General features: G+C 48.0%; 4 protein-coding genes across 8 annotated transcripts in view; 2 read left to right on the top strand and 2 right to left on the bottom strand.

Annotated features, from left to right (window-relative positions):
- Positions 1-1,395: 1,395 nt before the first annotated feature.
- Positions 1,396-4,743, top strand: manf (mesencephalic astrocyte-derived neurotrophic factor). The gene is made up of 4 exons (XM_015958303.3): positions 1,396-1,607; positions 3,262-3,389; positions 3,542-3,683; positions 3,773-4,743. The coding sequence occupies exons 1-4, from the start codon at positions 1,520-1,522 to the stop codon at positions 3,955-3,957; spliced, it is 543 nt and encodes a 180-aa protein (XP_015813789.3). The 5' UTR covers positions 1,396-1,519; the 3' UTR covers positions 3,958-4,743.
- Positions 4,744-6,045: 1,302 nt separating this feature from the next.
- Positions 6,046-9,603, top strand: rbm15b (RNA binding motif protein 15B). The gene has a single exon (XM_015958304.3). It carries the CDS (start codon positions 6,282-6,284, stop codon positions 8,760-8,762), a length of 2,481 nt encoding a protein of 826 aa, XP_015813790.3. The 5' UTR covers positions 6,046-6,281; the 3' UTR covers positions 8,763-9,603.
- Positions 9,604-10,192: 589 nt separating this feature from the next.
- Positions 10,193-19,806, bottom strand: LOC107384836 (uncharacterized). Its single transcript, XM_015958305.3, has 3 exons — positions 15,875-19,806; positions 11,427-11,545; positions 10,193-10,814 (listed from the first exon to the last, which is right to left on the bottom strand). The coding sequence occupies exons 2-3, from the start codon at positions 11,528-11,530 to the stop codon at positions 10,193-10,195; spliced, it is 726 nt and encodes a 241-aa protein (XP_015813791.3). The 5' UTR covers positions 11,531-11,545; positions 15,875-19,806.
- pcbp4 (poly(rC) binding protein 4) overlaps positions 19,800-21,679 on the bottom strand; it is a 61,183-nt gene continuing 59,303 nt past the window's right edge. For all 5 annotated transcript variants that reach the window (XM_015958308.3, XM_015958307.3, XM_015958306.3 and 2 more), the window contains one exon: positions 19,800-21,496. The gene's annotated coding sequence lies outside the window, so the exon portion shown is untranslated. The remainder of the gene's footprint in view (positions 21,497-21,679) is intronic.

The following is a 21,679-nucleotide window of genomic DNA, read 5'->3' as shown; positions in this document are numbered from 1 at the left end:
CACCACCCGTGTGTGAAGGACTAACGAGATCTTCCGATTAGTAGTGTAATTATGCGTGATGAAGATCAATCAAACTTGGAATGAGTTGAAACTGAAGCTTGTTTTGTCCATCACATGATGCATAAAAACATCTAAGCAAGAAAAAAGATAATATATCAACATAAATGATGTATAAATAAAATACACTCCCCTAAAGATTTATGAACACCACACTAATTTGGTGTTTGACCCCTTTCTCCTTCAGAGCTGCCTTAATTCTACACTGCATAGATTCAACTAAGTGCCTAAAGCCTTCTTTAGAAATGTTGGCCCATATTGATAGGATAGCATCTTGCAGCTGATGGGAGATTTGTGGAATGCACATCCAGGGCACGAAGCTCCCGTTCCACCTCATCCCAAAGATGCTCTATCGGGTTGAGATCTAGTGACTGTGGGGGCCGTTGTAGTACAGTGAACTCATTGTCATGTTCAAGAAACCATTTTGAAATGATTGGAGCTTTATGACATGGTGCATTATCCTGCTGGAAGTAGCCATCAGAGGATGGGTACACGGTGGTCATGAAGAGATGGACATGGTCAGAAACAATGCTCAGGTAGTCCATGGCATTTAAACCATGCCCAGTTGGCACTTAGGGGCCTAAAGTATGTAAAGGAAACGTCCCCCACACCATTATACCACCCCCACCAGCCTGCACAGTGGTAATAAGGCATGATGTATCTATGTTCTCATCCGGTTGGGAACATGGTTCAGAGGAAGGATGGAGGGATGGCACTGCCCTGAGTGACAGGATTAGCCTACTGCTTTTGGGTTTTTCCTGAAAACCACACATGTTGGATTTCTGCTGCTCATACATGATGTGGCCTGTACGCTGAGGACCTTTTTAGTTGTCAACACAAGCCAGTTATCACTCGGAAGTGATGCTCTCACATTCTGCAGTGACGTCATATATGACATCTGATTTGTAGTTCCTGTAAGCAAGCAGCTTTTTTGTGTTGAACGCTCATTTAATTGCACCGGTCTCTCGTAGGAATGAATGTCTTGTAAATTGGAAAAACATCTCAGATGCGCCTGAACCAGACCGGAAGTACACATCAGCTGGAGGAGAACATGCGCGTGCTAGTAGTTCTGGTGTGCTGTAGATGTATGTTCTTGGCAACGACACCGGTGTTACGTTCAGATGTGTTCTCTTTCTCTCAGCGGAACCATCAGAAACCGTAGGGCGGTAACGAGAGTCACGTAGATGAGCTCGCGACGCTGAACGTTTTGTTGTTTGCGTCATGAGGCGTTTTGGGATCTGTGGACCAATCAAACAGCGCCAACTGGACGCTGTACCCGGAACGTCACTTATCTCTCCAATCACAGGGAAGCTCGTGGAGGTTTGTGACTTACTGACCAATCAGGCGGTGACTGAGCAGAGACTCGGCTCTCACCCGGTTTACCGGCGTCTGTTGAGGCTGAGGCAGCAGAAGCGCATGAGAGTGGCGGGCCGGACGCTTTTCTGGTTTCATTTAGGTCGAAATGTTGCGTTTAATTGGGCTATCGGTGGCTCTCGCGCTCACTCTGCTTCCGGGAGCCGCGGAAGCCCTGAAGGAGGGAGAATGTGAAGGTAGGACCGGGCGTTAGCTTAGGCTAGCTGCAGCCGACCGAAGAGGCTCCGAGGCTGAAAACGTTCAGCCTAACCGCCGCCGACGTGGTCTGACACGTGCTTATGTAGCAGGAAGTGATGCTGGTGCTTGTCAGGATTCCTCATAAACACCAAACTAAGCTGTGAAGCGAGCGAAAGTTTTCAGATGTCTGCTTCCATGGGCGACGGTTGCAGGTTCGAGCCCCGCTCAGTCTGTCACCGTCGTTGTGTCCTTGGGCAAGACCCTTAACCCACCTTGCCTGCTGGTGGTGGTCGGAGGGACCGGTGGCGCCTGTGCTCGGCAGCCTCGCCTCTCCTAGCTCATCCCCACCAGTGTGTGAATGGGTGAATGACTGGTTGTGTTGTAAAGCGCCTTGGGGGGTTCCAGGACTCTAGAAGGCGCTATATCAAATACAGGCCATTTACCATCACCACGGCAGAAGCAGGAGAGGGACCAGAGGAACAGACAAACCCTAACCCCCGACCTCTGATGGAAACGTGACCTAACAACTAGAAAACTCTGCTAGGCCTTACCTGTAACTAACCCCTGATGGCTACATTCGTTCACGTGAAGGTCTGGAGACAACCAGCACCTGGAGGACATGTTTAAGGTTTCTGGCAGCGCCTGAGGTTCCCAGTACCAGGGAAACCAAAGATACGGGTGACCCAGAACGGGCTGAACGGTGCCCCGTGTTGCTGTGAACCAGCAGAAGTTCCAACTGTTTCTGATCACAGAACCAGTCTGTCTGGGCCTGCAGCTGCAGATGGTCCCACCTCTCAAGTGGTCTCATTAGAACTGGACCAGAAGGAATGGAGGGTGTTTTGGGGATGAGTTGTAGATGGGTCTCTTAACATAACACCTGGTCCATTAAAGGAAGATGCCGTGGGGTGGGGTGGGGGGGTGTCCTAACCGGTCCTTGTCAGGTGACGTATAGAGTGCTGTAGCGTGTTGCTTGATGGGATGGCTAGGTGTATAAACAAAGGAAGTGTTGGCTGCTTATAAACCTGCAGAAAGTGGTCCAGTCCTGTTGTGTGAAGGTACCATGCTATCTTCTCAAGGTTATTCCCGTAAGGAATGTGTTTGTCCTTGTTCTTGTTCTTTTTATCCATCTTGTGACTCTTGTTCTGCTTCAACTCCGGCTGCAGCTCCCTGGCAACACGAGTCACACACCTAAAATGGCACCAAGGGTGTCATGCAGGTCACGTGTCTGACAAAGACCGATGGAGACCCAAAACTCGGGTGGAAGTCAGAGCAGCGCCTTGTAACGGATCCAGCCGCTCTCCGCAGTCAGCGGCTACTTCTGGAGGGTAAAGGCTGCAGAGGTTTCTGCTTCATAAAGACACGAAACAGGACATCTGCAGGTTCCACAAACTTCCATCGAAGCTTTTGCTCCTCACAAACGGCTGTCAGCGGTTTTATCAGTGAAGCAGAAATGTTCTAGTGCTGTAGCACGATGGAGAGGTGGTTCATGGTCTGGTCCTTCAGAGGAGGTGTTTTCCAGCTGATCAAAAGATGTCTGACACGTTCTGCTTAGAGCAACATGTAGTTGGAGTACCATCAGGAGTAATTCACTCTGACAGAAATGTGCTGATGTTGTTGAGTAGCTGAACATGTAGGGTGTGTCGTGTCTTTCAGTGTGCGCCTCTTTCTTGGGGAAGTTTTATCAGTCGCTGAAGGACAGCAACGCGGACTTCAACAACGCCGACATCGAGGAGGCGCTGCTAAAAAGCTGCAAAGACGCCAGAGGAAAGGACAACCGCTTTGTGAGTGCACCACACATCCGGGGATGTTCGGACACACTTTGATGCTCAGTTTGTCATCAGAGTGAAGTAAAACCAGAATTTAAATCTTTGGTATCAAACATGAATACATTTGTGAGTATTGTGAGTTAAAAGGCTGCTGCTTCTCTGCCTAGTGTTACTACATCGGAGCAACAAGTGATGCAGCCACCAAGATCATCAACGAGGTGTCCAAACCGCTCAGCTACCACGTTCCAGTGGAGAAGATCTGTGAGAAACTCAAGAAGAAGGACAGTCAGATCTGTGAGCTGAGATATGGTGAGAGAAGGGTCTGAGGGAGAAGATTGCTGCTACGACAGCTCTGGAGCACCAACCTGAACGTTTTAGATTTGTGTCTTCTCTTACAGACAAACAGCTGGACCTGACCTCTGTGGACCTGAAGAAGCTTAAAGTGAAAGACCTGAAGAAGATCCTGGAGGAGTGGGGCGAGTCGTGTAAAGGCTGCGCCGAAAAGTCGGACTTCATCCGTAAAATCACCGAGCTGATGCCCAAGTACGCTCCAGCTGCGGCTCAGGCACGGACAGACCTGTAGCGACACACCCGGCTAAACGCACTGATCCTGGGGAGGGGCGTGTTGGTCTCCGTGGTGACCGCCAGAGTCAGATGTTTGCACACAAAGCTGACAGTTTCTACTGTACATTTAGTGTGTGTGTGTGTGTGTGTGTGTGTGGATCCTTTCTGAACCCGCTTTGGATTCTCATCAGGATCAGCTGTGATTTGGATCTGGTAAGCCCCGCCCACAGGAAGCTGGTCCTGAAGCTTCAGACTCCCATGTCAGCTGTTTTTTTTTAGCTCCAAAGCGTCAGACTTGCCCTGTTCAGCAACAAGAATCCAGTTTCCACCGATGAAACCATTTATTTAAACAAAAACAAACCCACAGCAGATCATTTAGTAAACTTTGTCCTTTAAAGGCTTTTGTTTTGAAACGATTCCTGCCTTTTCAGAATAAAATGTAATTCCTTAAGTTTGATCAAATAGGAGTTTCCATTATTTCAGCTTGGATCTCCGGTAGAAATAACTGCTGGGCGATTTGAAAGGTTTTTATTTATTAAACTCTTATTTCCTAAAACCGTTTAGAACCAAATCAAATGGTGGCGGCTTTTTAGGTGAACTACTTACAGATGTTTTCAGACTTATGTCATGTACTCTGAACCCATCTGAGTCCTGTAGCAGCTTCGCCAACAGGCGATAAAATACAGAGTCGTGTTTCTGAGGGACTCCTCATCCGTCTGATGGATCAAACACCATCATGAATGTGGGACTTGTGTTTCTGTTAAAACTGTAAATTCTACTTTTGCATTAAAATGTGAAAACTCAACTGAGATGTTTGTTTGGGTTGGTTTGACTCCGGGCCGATACCGATCTAGGATGAAACCCTGATCCTCATGGGGATTGGCTAATGTGGATTAACTGTTAGTGGTTTTATTTGTTAGGACACTGCATTCACCGACAGATTAGAAAGTTTAGGATTGGTTTGGAACAGTAGATGGATTTCGGGTACACCTCTGTGAGAACCGAGCTTTGCCCAGAACCCTGGTGCTTGTATGGATCGTCCCGAGAGGCTGGAGGTCCGGCTCAGACCTGATCCCTGGTCCTTCCTGTCATTCTGCCCAGAAGAGGAGAAATCTAGAATTCCATCCAATCTTAATCCAAGATTAACTTTGGATTTCCTCAGAACATCTTTTTAGACCAAATCTAGATGTTAGTAACAGATTTATTCTTCATCTAACCAGGAAGGTCCCATTGAGATGAAAAACCTCATTTCCAAGGCAGTCCTGGCCCAGAGGCAGCAGAAGTTGTTTCAGCTCCACAGACATGTTATGCACTAGATTACAGAAGGCAGTTACAACACAGAATCCTCTCAAGGGTTCTCAGTCTGGTTTTAAATGTAGTCAAGGAGAAAAAAAACTAATTCCCAGTTTTCCTGCAGCCTGTTCCATGCAGAAGGAGCAGAGTGAACAAAAGACCTTTAGCCCAGATTGGTGCGAGCAAACAGAACACAAAGTAACAGCTGATCGTCTTCTTCCAGACTGAGGACTTACACTTCTTGAGATTAAGTTACAGATGTAGGTGGGTAGTAATCCAAGCATTGCTTTATAAATGAAGGTGTACCAATGTTCCAACCTCCTGGTGGATAAAGAAGACTGTCCCACTGGACACTGGAGTGGTCCTCAGTAATAAACCTCAGAGGCATGATGACCACATCAATCTCACAAATCCATTGTTAATCTGAATTAATCCATCTACGTCTAATTCATTTTGTGGCAAAAATATTTTCCTTCTCTGAGAAATTCCTTTAAACCAAAAGAACGCCGCCTAACGTCCTGTGGGTGATACCACCACTCTGTCTCATCCCTTGAGTTAGGAACATTTTTCTACTGTTAAGAGGTCAGAGTTAAAAAAAACGTCTCTGGAAATGTTTTGGTCCCAGGAATATTCCATCTAAACCAATTTAACAAGAGATTTGCGCTGGATTGGGACTTCTGGATTCTAGATCAGGACTAAATGATGTGGGCATATTCTCCATCATTTCAATAATAAACTTATTTATGTAAACAAATAAAGATTTAAACGTGAAGCGACGGTAACGCGCGACGTGCTTGCGTCATCGAGTTCTCCGTCCTCGGGGAACGCGCACATTCCTATTGTCCAAGATGGCGGCGCTGCTGAAGCTCCACTGATGCAGTTTTTGTTTTTAAACCTTTTCTGGTTTTTATCCGTAAATGAGCCGAACGTCAGCGGATGCCGTGGAACCGCGTTTCCCCCTGAGCCCGTCCTCCGTAGCCTCGCTCCCGCTAACGCTCCCGGAATCCCGCTGCGGACACCGAAAAGTTTCCGATCCGTCCTCCAGAGAAAATGAAGCGGCAGGCCGGCAGGGAGAGCAGTCCGTCCAGGGCCATCGCTAAACGGACACGGGAGCGGGAGAGCAGCCGCAGAGAGGAGCTGCCCCCGCCGCCGCTGGCGCTTTTACTGGCGGAGAGCAGGAGCTACCGCCGCCGGAGCCGGGAACGCGAGAAGCCGCGGCTCAGGGAGGAGAGGGCGGCCGCCCTGGAGCTCCACCACCGACATGAGCTCAGCCTCCTCGGCCGTCCACCGCTCCGCACCTCGGCAGCAGAGCTCCCCGCCCCCCGGCCGGGCACGCTGGAGTATAAAACGCTGCTCATCAGTAACCTGGGCTCGCAGGTGTCGGACGAGGACGTGGAGGACTCGCTGTTTCACGAATTTAAAAAGTTCGGGGATGTGAGCGTGAAGCTGTCGCACACACCGGAGCTTGGCCGGATCGCCTACGTTAACTTCAGACACCCGGAGGATGCCAAGGAGGCCAGGCACGCCAAATCCTCCAGGTTGGTTCTGGGAGAGCGCCAGCTGAAGATAGAGCCCATGTACGTACGGAGGCGGAGTGTCACCCCACCGGACGTGGGTTATTTACCCCTCCACGCCCCCTATCCGTACAGGCAGCGCTCCCTGTCCCCCCCTGTCCCCGGGGTCAGCAACCTCCGGGAACTGAGAGCCAGACACTACGCCCTGGAGACCCTGGGTCTGAGCAGAGACCGGGACCGGCTGCTGGACTACTATGGGATGCTGGATGAGAGGGGGCGGCCCTACGGCCTGCCCCCCATGCCAGTGGTGGAGGACTTGAAGCCGGAGGATGACCAGCGGGCGACCAGTAACCTGTTCATCGGTAACCTGGATGGGAACGTGACGGAAGCTGAGCTCCGGAGGGGGTTTGATAAATATGGCATCATTGAGGAAGTGGTGATCAAACGCCCGGCACGTGGACAGGGCGGGGCTTATGCGTTTGTGAAGTTTCAGAACCTGGACATGGCCCACCGTGCCAAAGTGGCCATGCAGGGCCGGCTGATGGGTGGGAACCCCATAAAGATCGGTTACGGCAAAGCCAACCCCACCACCCGCCTCTGGGTGGGGGGGCTGGGGCCCGGGAACCCACTGGCTGCCCTGGCTCGAGAGTTTGATCGCTTTGGCAGCATACGGAACATTGACTACGTGAAGGGGGACAGCTTTGCCTACATCCAGTACGAGAGTCTGGATGCAGCTCAGGCCGCCTGCACCCAGATGAGGGGCTTCCCTCTGGGGGGCCCAGAGCACCGGCTCAGGGTGGACTTTGCTAAGGTGGAGGAGAGCCCGTCGCGCCCATTTCCTCCTGGTTACCAGACGCCCGTTACACTCCCTTCCCACTATGACCTTCTTGGAGAGGCATACAGCCGCCATCGCAGCCTTGAACAGGAGCTACGGGGGGCCAGGGAGCGTTCTCCCCCTGCTCACAGCCTGCTCTCCCTGAGGGAGAGGGCCCTGCTGGAGAGAGACTTTCCCAGCAGCCCCACCCGCAGCTTGGAGAGGAGGTCCGGAGGGGTGGAGGCGTTTGGGAGGAGTGGGAGAGCAGCAAGGAGTCGTAGCAAGAGCAGGGAACGTTGGCTGAAGGAGAGGGAGGAGAGGAGGAACAGGAGGAGGAGCAGTAGTCTGTCAGCAGAAAGGCAGACGGAGGAGAAGGAGGTGGGGAGGTCAAGGGTTCGTGGTGTTGGTGGAGCCGTCTCTCCTGAAGCGAGTCCGGACCGAGCTCGGGTCCGAGCTCCCGACTCCACCACAGAACCCCGAGACCATTCCCCTGACAACGGAGGAGCTGGAAGGCAGTCCACCAACGAAGAAGAGCCTCCCTCCAGCCACCATCACAGCAAGAGGGCCTCCAGCGAACAGCTGAACAACCACCACCATCGGAACAGTGAGGCCAATGCCTCGGCTTCTCCTGCAGCCCACACAGACGCCTCCTCACCCCCCGGCACGCTGTTGGAGTTTGCCCAGAGCATGCTCTCCAGGATGTGGAGAGGCTTGTTCACCCTGAAGAACAGCAGCTTTCCTACAGACCTGTTCCTGCTGGAGGGGGGCGTGTCCTTCTTCAACACTGTGATGAAGGACAGCCTGAAGCAGCCGAGCAAGAATCAGCTGAGCCAGTTAAAGATCGCTCAGCGGCTGCGCATGGACCAGGCCCGGCTCGACGAGGTTTCGCGCCGCATCAAGGTGGGCCGCCCCAATGGCTTTGCCATCCTGCTGGCTCTGCAGGGCCCTGTGGACCGCCAGACCCCGGGTCTGGAGCCAGGATTGCAGGTGCGCCTGCTGCGCCACCTGGTGACGTACCTGCGGAACAAAGAGGCGGCCGGTGTGGTGAGCCTGCCCAGTGCCAAGGAGGGTGGGCCGGGCGCCATGCTCTATGCCTTCCCCCCAGGAGAGTTCTCTCAGCAGTTTCTGCAGACAGCCAAGAGGACTGTGGGTAATCTGGAGGAGGAGCACATGGTGATCGTGATCGTTAACGACACTAACTGATGTACAGAACCAACACTTCCTGGTTTGAAACCTTTTAGGATTCTGGATTCCAGCCACACTACACACGTCACTCCGCTTCTCCCTGTGAGCCGGTGGGGTTGGCGGGAGAAGGAGGAGGATTTTAAAAACACTCACAGGAGCGACAGCAGGTCCTCCTGCTTTTATACTTAAGCTGTAAAAAAAAAAAAAAGACACTAAACCCAGCAGGACAGTTTCTCTGCTTCTGACTTTATTTGTTTTTAATCACATGGTAACGTGACACGCAGGTGTTTGTACTGTACCCCCCACCCAGGTGTTGCATGCAGACACTTCCCTGGAGGGATGGTTTGGTCCGCCCTTCTAAACCTTCCTGACTTCATCCCTTCGTTGTTTTTGTTCCTCTTCGGCTCAGCGCCGCGGAGCCAGACCAACCCAGAACGTAGTCCGACCCACAAACGTGCAGAAAATTACAGCGAAACAGGAGCAAAAACTAAAATATTCAACGTTGTTTTAATTAACCTGTTGTTAACAGGAGCGGCAGCAGGTCCTCGTTAACGTTGTTTTAATTAACTTAATACAATGGGACTGTCCCTTCATGGTTTTTAAAGGTAACAATGCTAAAAGTGACCTTTTGAATGAATTTCTTCAGAAGTGACCCACATTCCTGTTCAGATTTTCTGCATTTTTGTGCCAACAAACCTCAGAGAAGGAATCCATTGTTTTTATCAGAAGTTGGTGAATAAGTCCGACCCGACTTCTGCTCTTGGTGCTGTCTGAAGCAGTCCTCTGTGTTTTCTCCAGTTTACAGCTGAGCTGCTGATTGTTCCTCACACACCCGTTTATTAAATATGTGGTTTCTAAAGCGTGTGTGTTTCATTCACAGCCGTTAACCAGTGGCAGCTCCTGAGAAACATCTCAGAGGGAGCGATACATGACGACAAATCTACCTGTTTAACTAAATTTTAATTTCCTCATATGGCTCTACAAACCTATTATCTAAGTCAGCCTATAGTTGTTCTAAGTAATGCGATTATTTTGGACCTTCAGCAAGTGAATACTCAAATATTACAGTAAAGTAAGTAAATCAGAAAGTATTACCTTAAGTGTAAGACAGCAACCAAATTCAAGGTAAAAATGTTTAATGCTGTGATGCAATAGTCATATTTAGATCAAATGTGAAAACTAATATACAATTTATCATGAATACAGGCCTGTAGGTATAAAATGTATGATCGATGAACAAGTTGAACACAACAAACAGAATAAAGTATTTTTAAAAAACAATCAGCAATAAATCAGCTATCTACATTTTTATTAAAGAAAATGGGGTTCTGTGAATTGTTTCATCAATCATTTTTAAGTTTTCACAATCTGGTTTGTTGCATTTTGAGTAAAAGAATAAAAGTTTCACAGCGAGTAGTTCATGCCACAAGCAAAGATATGGAACCTGTTCATTTGTAATGAAACTTTGCTCGTCTGTCTTTCAAAGCAGCAAAGTGATCGATGACCTCATTGAAGTCAGGCATGGACCAGACTAGCCCCCTCTCTATGGACAGCATGGCCAGCGCATTAAGGCGTTTCTGGTCCATCGAATTTCTCAGAGATGTCTTAATTCTTTTGAGAGTTGAGAAGCAGCTCTCAGCCTCAGCTGTCGTCATTGGGGTTGTGATGAGGATGTTCATCAAAGCGACAATCCCAGAAAACGTGTCCTGGAGGTTGTATCTCATGAGAAGCTGATACAACGCCAGCGCACCGCAGCAGCTCCTGAACTCGGGGTTCTCATAGACCAGAGATAGTTCTGTCTTCAGTTGGTTCTTGTTGAGCATGGGGTTCGCCTCCACCGTGGCATTCAGGGCACCCGTGGGAAATGTGTGGCAGTGCTGCTCAAACATTTCTGCTTGCAGCAGTGTGGCACTGACCAGGTGGTTGGTGAAGGAGAACCTCTGTCTGGTGTGAGCCAGGATGGTGCCGCAGATCTTCTCCCACAACCTCTGCTTCTCATCCTCTCCCAAGGCCGTTCTCCTGCTGGTGGTGGTTTCTGTGGCCTCCTGCTGCTGCTGTTGAGATGACTGCCTGCGGGAAGACCAACAATGCCTGTTAGTAAATCCAAATGTCAGAGCAAACAAAAAATTAGACGTAAGAACATGACAACACTAAGAAGGTTTATGCATAAAAAATAAAATTTCTCTGATGTGAGTGTGAAACAGCATCATGGAAAGTTTGCTTATAATATAATAACTGAAGTGTTTTGTAAATGTCACATGGCTGTCTGATATGACAATCATGTGACAGGTAAAATGCTGATTTAGTGCTTTGGTTTTAATTCTGGTTAGTTTAAAGGGCTATTCCACCCCTAAGTAAAAATTTACCAGCTCTCAAAGGTAGAAAGCTCAGTTTGTAAACAACTAGGGGTGCACCTGTCGATCGGCTAAAGGTCGAGTACAAAGGTCAGTCTGTGGTTTCCATTCACTTGCCTCACATTGTAATGGGGAATCGGTGATCCAACTTCAATTAATTGCGTTAATAGGTTACAAGAAATTGAATTGTTTGTCCAAGTTAAATTATTAAAAGAACAAATTCGTAGTATTTATTTAGGTTGGATCACTTATTACCTTTTTGTAGTCCACACACCACACCTTGCTTTTAAACAATACACATGTCAAATAATAATAATTATTATTTTACCTTCTTGCCTCAACACTGCTCATGAAGATCTGGAGGGCGTGCTTGATGAAGACTGCATCGATGTCCTTCTGCAATTTCTTGTACAGGATGTCCACGTGAGGCATAATTTTACTAAACAGCTGCAAAAAAAAAAAACAACAAAAAAAAAAACTGGAAATCCTCTTCCTGCAGCATCCTGAGAAACCCACATGCCTCTCTCATTGTGTTGCCGTCAAAAGAACCAGATGAGTTGACGGTTTCAAAACACTGAATGAGGTCTTCCCAGTGCTCATGCACGGTGTTGACAGTTCTGCTGTTAAAGTTCCATCTTGTGGCTGAAGCTCTGGGCAGCCTTCTAGCGACCACCTCATCCAGAATGCTGGTGCGTTTGGGCGAGCGGACAAAAAAGCTGGCTATACCACTCGGAACAGAATAAAAATTCATGGCAGGGATGGTTGAGGTTGCTTGCTGCATAATCAGATCGAGCTGGTGCATAGCAATGCACATAATGAGCATTTTGGAAATGCACGCGCACCTTTTGCTTTTCTCTGCTCTTTTCCTCTACACCCCCCTCCCCCTCGCTGTTTGTGTGTGTGTTTGTACGTGTGTGAACCATCGACATATATACTGGACAATTCATTTCCATAGGCTCCAATAACGCGTTTTTGAGGCCAAATGGGAGGTGGCCACCACCGCCATTTTGATCGTCACAGGTTCCGTCAAGCCCAGACAATTCCACAAAAGGGAAGAGAAGTGGAGCTGAGGGTGGGATCAACTGACAACACCCGGTCGAACTAGCTACAAGCTAACCTGAAGCTAACCCAAAGCTAACGCGGACGTGGGCGCTAAGCTAACGGAGGTAGCAACCTAGCTACAACCGGAGTTAACTGTGCACAACACCAGAGCTTCTGAGTCAGAGATACGCTGGGCTGACCGCTGGGTAAAACCGGGTGGAACACAGGTCTCCCGAAAGCTGCTGAAAGCCGGCAGCCCGCGCAGCAGACAGAAGCCGCGATCAGACAGAGATGCGCCGAGCTGCGGGGAGGGGAGAACGGGTGGAAAACATCGGTCTCCCGAGAGCTGCACAAGCCGACAGTCGGAACCCAGCTCCACCAACATGTTATATTTCAACCCATTTTCTAAAGTGCAGCATTATGTTAAATGCACTGGGTTTTACCCTATTACATTTAAATTTCATGTTTAAACAGTACATGTTAAAATCTAAGCTCAGCTCGGCAGTGACCTAAAATACATAAATATAATTTTACTTACCGAAAATATGAAGTGGGGACTCCTTGGACGCTCTATTAGTACAATTAATACCACAGCAAGTCATTTTGTACAACAATTGCACAAATAATAATAACCAAAAACATGTTTTGGTACCAGGCTGTAAACATGTTTATTTCTGCTGTGAAATTGGTATTTTTAACATGGGAGTCAATGAGGATTTGCTCCCTCCTGACACCAGCCCCCAGCGGATGAGGGTGGAACTGCAATTTTTGGTACTTTGGGGTGGCCTCAATTTTTGAGCCGCATTGTGGGGGCTTGGTGTGCCTCTGTCCTGTTTGCTCTGGTTGAAAGACACCCAAAACCACACCCCCTTCACGTGGTCTCACACACACACACACACACACACACACACACACACACACACACACACACACACACACACACACACACACACACACACACACACACACACACACACACACACACACACACACACGCGTGTGGTCACACACACACACACGCATGTGTGTGCGAACTGTGTGTGTGTGTGTGGTTTTTATGCAGTGTCTGTTTACGAACACATTTGACTATCGCGGAGTTGTATTTTGAAATGCTTTATTTTGTTAAATTTACCAGCCTGCCTCTTATGTCTAGGTTTGACTTCCTGCCAGAATTGACGCGATTCACCCGCGGCTCGCGAAAAAAATAGAGCAGACGCCGAAACGATCGCTGCACGGCGCGGGCTGGAGCGCCGGCGCGCAGCACTTTGCGGCGCTTCGGTGGCCCATGTGGTCTATAGAATAGGATAACAAGGGCGCCGAATGAAGGCGGTCCCCGTTTCGCAGCGCTTTGGCGGCCGGTGTGTCCCCGGCGTAACTCGTCCGAACGTAGAAAACTTGAAGCAGCTGTCCATGTGGATCTTTGACGCTTTGTGTCTCTTCACCTTCTCAGCCAGATGGTGTATGTCGGTGACTCCTGTGGTCGTCCACGAGCTGTGGGCCGTCGTGGCGTCATCTTGGTTGAACAGCAGGAATGGGAAGCAGAACAGCGACCCTGCTGTCTCACAGCCCGCGAGCCAGCACGTCTGGTCATACCACCTTCTCGAAAATCCTCAATTGTAGGATTTCCTGCCTTTAACTGCTGCTTGTTTGATGTTGAGATCTGGTCTTGGTGGTCCTAACAGTTTTGTTGCCCTTTCATCCGCGCTGGTACGACGAATAAATAAAAACTCTTTCAAAGAGACAACAGTGTTGCTCCGGCAGCTCGTCATGATGGAAATGGTTTGCTGCTCTGTGCGTGCCCTTAACGCTACCTGTATTGGGGCGTGACGTAGGCATATAGGGAGACGTCCCGCCAGCCACTAGAAGCTGTGTTGTTGCTCCGGGAAGTCAGGGAAAGCATTTACATTACTTTCGATGAGGGATCGCCCCCTATCGCCCCATAAGGGTGGAACTCCCAGCAGGGAGGGCTCAACCCGGTTGGACAACACAGACAAGCAAACCACAATGGTGGACCTGAACAGCAATGATGAGAAGCACATGAAAAAAAACCCTTTTTTCTTGGGAGGGCATGGCCCCTATGGACCAGCCGCCCCTGCCGTTAACGCTGATCTGTTGGTTACACACATCAATGCGGCTTACATGCTCACCGAGCTTTTGTAGCCATTTAGCTTCAACTCAAACACTTGATAGTTTAACTTTCTCTAGATTCAAATGTAAATAAAAACAAGACTAGATTCACCCACCGCCCCCACGCTCAAACTAATAGTTTAATGTTCAGGAACTTAATTAAATATGAAAACTCAAATAGTGAAGTTGAAGAAGAGCCAGACGTCAGAATAAGAGTGAACTAGCTAGATGAGTGGGAACTAAACATCGGTGCTTCTGCTTGTAACGCAAGATAACATCATGAAGATCCTCACAAGAACGACAAATAAAGAACCACATTGTTTTAACGTTTTAGACATTTAAACCAAACAAGTCCGGTTTTATTTTAGTTTTGCTTGAATTGCGTTAAACTCGGTGTGTGTATGCCACACCGGTGACCTCAGCTTCTACAAACCGCTGTGTCGCTTAACGTAGCTTTCTGGAGGTTTCACCTTTCAGAAATCCGTAAACATGATGATGTCATCATGTACTGTCATATCATTTAAGTGTTTTTATTGCTAACCACGGCTCCTGCCCCGCAGAGCTCCGTGCAATAGGAAACTGAGCGCCGACCAGAGGATGCAGAGTTGATAAGCAAGTCTGTAAAATATAAATATGAGAACACAGCATGACATGAGAATAATACTCGTAAAACAACGTGTTTTAGCAGTTTGTCGCTACAGAAGCACATTTATAAACAGAAACGTGAAGTTGCCATCTTAAAAAAACAGAGCACCAAAGTTTTTGTGTGATATGCTTGCCATTCACTAGATGGTGCCATCGGATAAGATAAATACTCCAGAAAGAGTAACTATTTAGTTTGCTTGTTTAATTTTAATAATCGGACTATTTACGTGAACCGATCCTTTATTTAGTCAGTCTTGATATTTAGCTTAAACCAGGGCTACCCAGTCCTGGTCCTAGTGGGACCATCCAGCAGGTTCCAGATCAGGGTTGGGAACCCTGGTCCTCGAGGGCAGAAACCTGTTACCCACCTGCTGACAAAAATTCGAGTTGCATCAGGGAAACAACAAAAACATGCAGGACAGCAGCTCCCGGTGGAGCAGGAGCCCCCGCCCTGCTGTAGATGTTTCTCTGCTCTGTCCAGTCTGCCTAATAGACGTTGAAACAGCCACGTTGGCCTTTTAGGGATTTTCAGAAATCTCTGACTACTGCTTGTTTTTATGGAAGTCCATACATAGAAGTTTTACCTGTAACAGATCTGTCCACAGGTGCTGCCAGGGATTTGGGGCCCCGTGAGAAACCATCATTATCACATATTATGGAGGCCCTGTCAGTCAGGGGCCCTTAGAACCATCCTACCTTTACCCCCATGGCTTCCCTGGCTGTTGACGTCTGTTTTCAGTTATCAATAAAGAATCCTATTTTCACTTGGATCAATTACGCTGTTGCTAGGTAAAGTAGAAATTACAAAGGGGTGAGATTGTTGATTCAGCCTCCTAGTAAACATGGGTGTGCAGGTCCAAGCGCTGTTGCTCTATCGGTGCGGTCCAGTGGAAGTGACCCTTGCAGCAATTCGTCGAGCTGAGGAAACACCTGGTTTTATCTGCACATGTGAGAGAAACTCACCTGTTTGTTTCAGACGGATGAAACAAAACGAAGCCTTAAAGCAGACGACTCCAGCATCAGCTGAAGGTGAGTGAAACACCTACACCAGGTAGGCTCCTGCCAGATCCAGCTCGCCTCTTTGTTGCTTTTAAACTGTGGTTTAACAGAAATACATCGAACAAAATGCAACACTTTTGTTTTTGCAAACATCTGAAACTTTGTCTACAAACACAAAACAGCCACAACTCTCAGATGTTGTTCTGAAATGTGTCTACATGTGTGTTAGTGAGCACTTTTCCTTTATCAAGATAACCCATCCCACCTCACAGGTGTGGCACATCAAGGGGCTGATGACAGCATAAATAATGTACAGGTGTGCCTTAGCCTGCCCACAACAAAAGGACACCCTGACATGTGCAGGTTGATCAAACAGCACAATGCCACAACCTTTGAGAGAGGGATGTTTGAGTTCAGCTCATGAGAAACGGGAGCAAAAACAAAGTGTTGTGTTTTGTTTGGTGTGTTCCTGTTAAACCACAGTTTAAAAGCAACAACATACTTTTCTTAAAGGTTAGGCTTTAATCACATTTCAGCAACAGCTGTTCTTTTTCAGCTGTCAAAAATAAATCATAAAAATCTTCAGAACGACCAAAAATATTACATTTACTAATTCTCTGTATTTAATAAACAAAGTAAGAAATGTTGTCCTTTAGTTTGATTTGTTCATGTACCTATTATACCTCTGCTTCAATGTTCTGACAGTCATCCAGAGAGCATCTGCTTGTTATCAATTCTCTTCTATAACCCTGATCCCTGCTGTGGATTCTCCGCCTCCTCCAGAACATAACTACTTACTGGCTCTCTAAGATGCACAGACCCAAATCATCACACCTGCTGCTGTTTTCATTATTTTGTGGTCCAAAAAACTTTCCTAACATGCATGTTTACACCAGTCTCCCTGAGTCTCTCCGTGTTTCAGGAATAACAGAACGGCCCTGGACTGGGAGATGGAAGGACCTGCACACGCAGTGTGTGAACACCAGGGGGCAGTAGAGGTCTGAGCTGAAGTCCATCAGGAACAGTGGGATGTGGAGGTTTGGGCAGCCTTGTTAATCTTCAGGATTTTCCTGTATAAATCGTGGGTTGTTACGATGACAAACATTTCAGTGGAACATCTCATATAGGAGACACACACAGTGATGCTGGAGAAGTGAAACAAGTTTACAGGATCTACAGAAAGCATCAGCTGTTTAAACACATTTGGACACTGTTGTCATTTTATTGACCCCAAAACCTTTAGAACTAATTATTAAAACTAAATGGGTTTGGTAAGCTCAGTGAGCCCTGACCTCCATACACAGCTGAATCCCGTCAGGAGAAAAAGCATCCAAGGGGCCAGCTGCAAGTTTCCCTCCTCTTTGAATGTTCTCTAAAGAGCAGCAACACGGGGTCTCAAACATCTCCCACACGAGCTGAAAACAAAGACTGTTCTCCATCTTGGTTTAGGGAAGGGTCCAAAAAGCTGTCTCAGATCTCAGCTGTCTGGTTCCACAGTTAGGAACATGTTGAGGAAGTGGAAGACCACAGGCACAGTTCAAGTTACGGCTCCAAGTGGCAGACCAAGAAAAGAAGAGAAGAACGGTGAGAACAGTCAGAGTCCACCCACAGACCAGCACCAGGACCTACAGCATCATCTGGCTGCAGATCGTTCAGCTCCACAAGGAGAAGCTGTATGTGAGAGTGAAGCAGAGGAAGCCTTTTCTCCACCCACAGCTCAAACAGAGCAGCTGGAGGTCTGCTAGAGCACATCTGGACTAGCCAGCTTCGTTAACAAGGTGCTGTGGACTGCTGAAACTAAAATGGAGTTATTTGTGCAGAACAAGGGATCACAGCCTTCCAAGAATCACACCTGCTACCTACAGTAAAACACGGTGGTGGTTCCATCATGCTGTGGGCTGTGTGGCCGGTGCAGGGACTGGGAATCTTGTTAAAGATGAGGGACACATGGTGTCCACTCAGGATCAGCAGATTCTGGAGACCAATGTCCAGGAATCAGGGACAAAGATGAAGCTGCACCGGGGCTGGACCCGAAACCCTGCTCAACATCCACTCAGGTGTTCATGCAGAAGAACAAGTAGAACGTTCTGGAACGGCCATCTCATTCCCCAGACCTAAATATTATTGAACATCTGTGGTGTGAGTTAGAGAGCTGTCCATGCTCAGAAGCATCAGACCTGGATGAACTGGAGATGTTCCGTAAAGACGAACGGTCCAGAAGACCTTCAGCCAGAATCCAGATTCTCATTGGAAGATTTAGGAAGTGTTTAGAGGTTGCTGAGGGAGGAACTACTAAAAATTCAGTTCATTTCTTTTATGTGGCGCCTACATTTCTGCCTAACTGTGTTAAACAGCTGAAGCTTTCTGTAAACCCCAGCCTCCGTTGCACCTCTCCAACATCTCCAACATCACCGTGTGATGATTTCCACTCCCAACAACCAGCAAACTCCACATCCCACTGTAGCAGAAACCCTAACACCTAACGTCTTCATCAGCTCCTCAGCTCTGCGGGACACAACAAACATGAGTTCATCTTAACCATTTAAATGTCAGCGTGGTCGTCTAAACTGTTTATGAAGAACGTGATTCACGTCGCCAACAGAAGGTTTGAAGCACAGCGGACCCGAAGCATCGGTTGTTTCATGTTTCTATGTCATTTCCATTAAAAGCATACATTAACAGAAACAAAGCATCTGATTGGTTCAGTGTTAATTTATTAGAACATGTGAGTGGAAACAGTCACAAAGGACCCCCCCCCCCACACACACACACACAAGAAGAAGTAATAAAGACATGGAGGTCTTACTTCACTCAGAATATCATCATGATGGACTTTCCATGTTTCAGTGCAATACAATATTGATTATGACTCTCAGCAATTGTCTGTGTGTGTGTGTGTGTGTGTCTCTGTGTGTGCGTGTGTGTGTGTGTGTGTGTGTGTGTGTCTCTGTGTGTGCGTGTGTGTGTGTGAGAGAGAGAGAGTGAGAGTGAGAGTGAGAGTGAGAGTGAGAGTGAGAGAGAGAGAGAGAGAGAGAGAGAGAGAGAGAGAGAGAGGGAGACAGCAGGCTGCATCACGTTCACCCCGAAGACAACCACAACGGTTTATAACTAAAATCTTGTTATTCGTTTAGATTCACTTCATCAGAAGATCAGGCCTTTGTGCCAAAGAGGATGACGTCATGATCACGGTTGGAGTGTCCCCCGAGAGCTTTGGCGCTAAAGCTGAAGCTTGGGTCACAAGGACAGCGATGGACCAACAACACCTTCTGGAACGGCTCATTAAAGGAGGAAGTTTAGGTATTTAAGCCAGTGAACCCCAACTGGTGACCTTTCCAGACCTTTCCACATGGCCTTTGGGCCCTAACGTCCCCCAATTGGGAACTTTGAAGTTTAGCAGCACAAGGCATGTCCCAAATATCAATACTCGTCTACGTTCTCCAAACACAACTAAAGCCAGGATCACATCAGCTGGGAAGCGCCACAAAGTGGATTGCTCTCAAAGTTTGCCCACTGCTCCTCTGTTCACATCAGGCAAAATCAGGCTCGCCCACAAAATATAGCCCCGCCCAAACGACTGTTGCAAGGCGTGAGCCTACATCGCGCTCCATAGCTGATGTGATCGAGACCGGAGGTTAAGAAGGGCGCCAAAAAGAAGCGCTCTTGGTTCCACGGCGCTTCGCAGCTCATCGTCGCACTTCTGCATCTGATGTGACCCAGGGGTGAACTACAAGCAGAACGGTTTAGATGGAAAACAAAGCTGTTTTAAATATTATTAAAGTATTAAAGTAATACTTGACCTTTATCTTAGAAGAGCTCCCGGCTCTCACGATGTCTGCTGGGAACACTTGGTCTAAGCTAAAGGATGCTCGTGACAGCGTGTCGACCCCCCCCCCCCCCCCCCCTATCTCGCTGTCGCTTCAACTTTGTGAGAAAAACTTGACGGCACCACATGACCGCCATAAGCTGACCACTTATGAATGACCAAAGGCTCTGCAACGCTGCCTCTGCTGTGGCGCCATTCTTCATCAAACAGGTTAGAGTGTTGGTCGGGGGCCGCCGGTGGATGATGAGATGCCATAGTCTGGGTCTAGCAGCTGGAGCTGTTTTTGGTCACATGATGATTAAAGAGTACACGTCTGTAACCGGGGTGATGGTGGTGAGTTCACTGACTTAAACATGTTTGTCCTAATTGTTGATGGTTACTGAGTTAACATGAGTCTAGTGATAAAGGGTTGATCAGTTGTTCTGATGCAGATCTACCCGAGTGTGTGGGGTTAGGGTTGCTCTCTGCAGCAGCACTACAGAGCTAATCATCATCATCATCATCATCAGGGTGGACGCGTCGCAGGCCCGAGTCTCCGCGGGTCGCAGTCTCCACCTGCTGCACGTCATCCAGGTGAGTTTTGCATAGACGATCATCAGAAACAGACTCATGCATGAACATGGAACACGACCAAAAGAGTGATGGAAGACAAAAGAAACAGGTCACCAACGGGGTCGTATGGCTTCGTCGAAACAAGTGAAGCACATCGTCTTCAATAATAAACACATCAAGTTAACTGTTTCAGTTTTTCTGTGACGTGGAGCTACTGATCGGCTCGGTATTGCTCTGAGTGCACAAAGATCTCTGTGGTCGTGTGTGTGTGTGTGTGTGTGTACCAGTCTATACATCAAAGCGAGGACATTTTGCTACCAATGTCCTCACTTAGGGACAATGTCGCAGAGCTCTACTGGTTAACTTTAGAAGTCTGGTGTGAATTAAGTTTTAGTTAGGGTTAGGCATGGTGGAGTCACAAAAACGAATGGAAGTCCATATAGGGTCCTCACTATGATAGAAAGACAGGTGTGTGTGTGTGTGTGTGTGAGTGAGGTAAAGCGACGTGCAGCCGCAGCAAACTGCTTTAGTTCAGACAAAAACTAAAAACGACTGAGAGGACGGAGCTCCACAGAACCACCAGGACCCATCTGGTTTCTGACTCGGTTCTCCTCCAGCAGGAACAGACCGCTGCTAGAACCCACCAATGATGCGTTCAGGAGTCATCAGAAGTCTTCTGGTGTGTTTTCAATTAAATGTCATAATAATGTCGCGTTTTTAGAGGAAATTCAGACGAGTTTAACCCTAGGGAACATTTAGAAGCTCTAAATCAGATTTCATCCAGCACAAAGGTTCTGGGTCCTGTTGTCATGGTGACGTTTGTGTCTGACCCTCATGTCTGTTGAGTAGCTTCCTGATGGAGGTCAGAAGGTTCTGCTGTAATCTAGAATGTTCTGTGTGAATGTGTGGTTAACAGGTGAGAGGGCTACGCTAGCGCTACAGCGATGACACGGGAATGAAAACTGAAAATTATAAACTCCTTTAAATACATAAAAATAATTTAAAAGCACATTTTATCAGGAAAAACTGCAAACAGGAGCAGAGAGGAGAGGTCAGTACAGAAACGCTGACTATTGGTTAATAACATACGAGTAAAGAACAGGATAGAGAGCAGGACGAAGACGAGGACAGGAAGAGTCTCTATGGCTTTTACAGGCTGCGTGGCCCAAGGGACCTCCAGCGCCGACGTCTGGACTCCAACCAGGATGGAGCTGCAGGAACAGACCAGACACACAAACAACCGGCTTCAGCTGAAAGGAAGAGCCACTGGAGGAGCATCTATAGCTGAGGCGAACATCTGGAATCAGCCTGATTCCAGATGTTCGCCTCAGCTAACACAAAGACGTGTGAGGGTTTTAGAGCACATGGGCGTAACGGATGGAGCAAACGCCACC

This window comes from Nothobranchius furzeri, chromosome 3, assembly GCF_043380555.1.
Source record: "Nothobranchius furzeri strain GRZ-AD chromosome 3, NfurGRZ-RIMD1, whole genome shotgun sequence".
Classification (NCBI taxonomy): Eukaryota; Metazoa; Chordata; class Actinopteri; order Cyprinodontiformes; family Nothobranchiidae; genus Nothobranchius; species Nothobranchius furzeri.
Note: the sequence above shows the minus strand (reverse complement) of the source record. Positions and strands in the feature narration are given on the sequence as shown.

Excerpts from the sequence above, each read along its gene's own strand:
- manf (XM_015958303.3), top strand. The coding sequence starts at position 1,520 with ATGTTGCGTTTAATTGGGCTATCGGTGGCTCTCGCGCTCACTCTGCTT. Across the intron at positions 3,390-3,541 it reads GAGGAAAGGACAACCGCTTT|TGTTACTACATCGGAGCAAC; the intron begins GTGAGTGCACCA and ends TTCTCTGCCTAG. Across the intron at positions 3,684-3,772 it reads GATCTGTGAGCTGAGATATG|ACAAACAGCTGGACCTGACC; the intron begins GTGAGAGAAGGG and ends CTTCTCTTACAG.
- rbm15b (XM_015958304.3), top strand. The coding sequence starts at position 6,282 with ATGAAGCGGCAGGCCGGCAGGGAGAGCAGTCCGTCCAGGGCCATCGCT.
- LOC107384836 (XM_015958305.3), bottom strand. The coding sequence starts at position 11,530 with ATGCCTCACGTGGACATCCTGTACAAGAAATTGCAGAAGGACATCGAT. Across the intron at positions 10,815-11,426 it reads AGCAGTGTTGAGGCAAGAAG|GCAGTCATCTCAACAGCAGC; the intron begins GTAAAATAATAA and ends GTCTTCCCGCAG.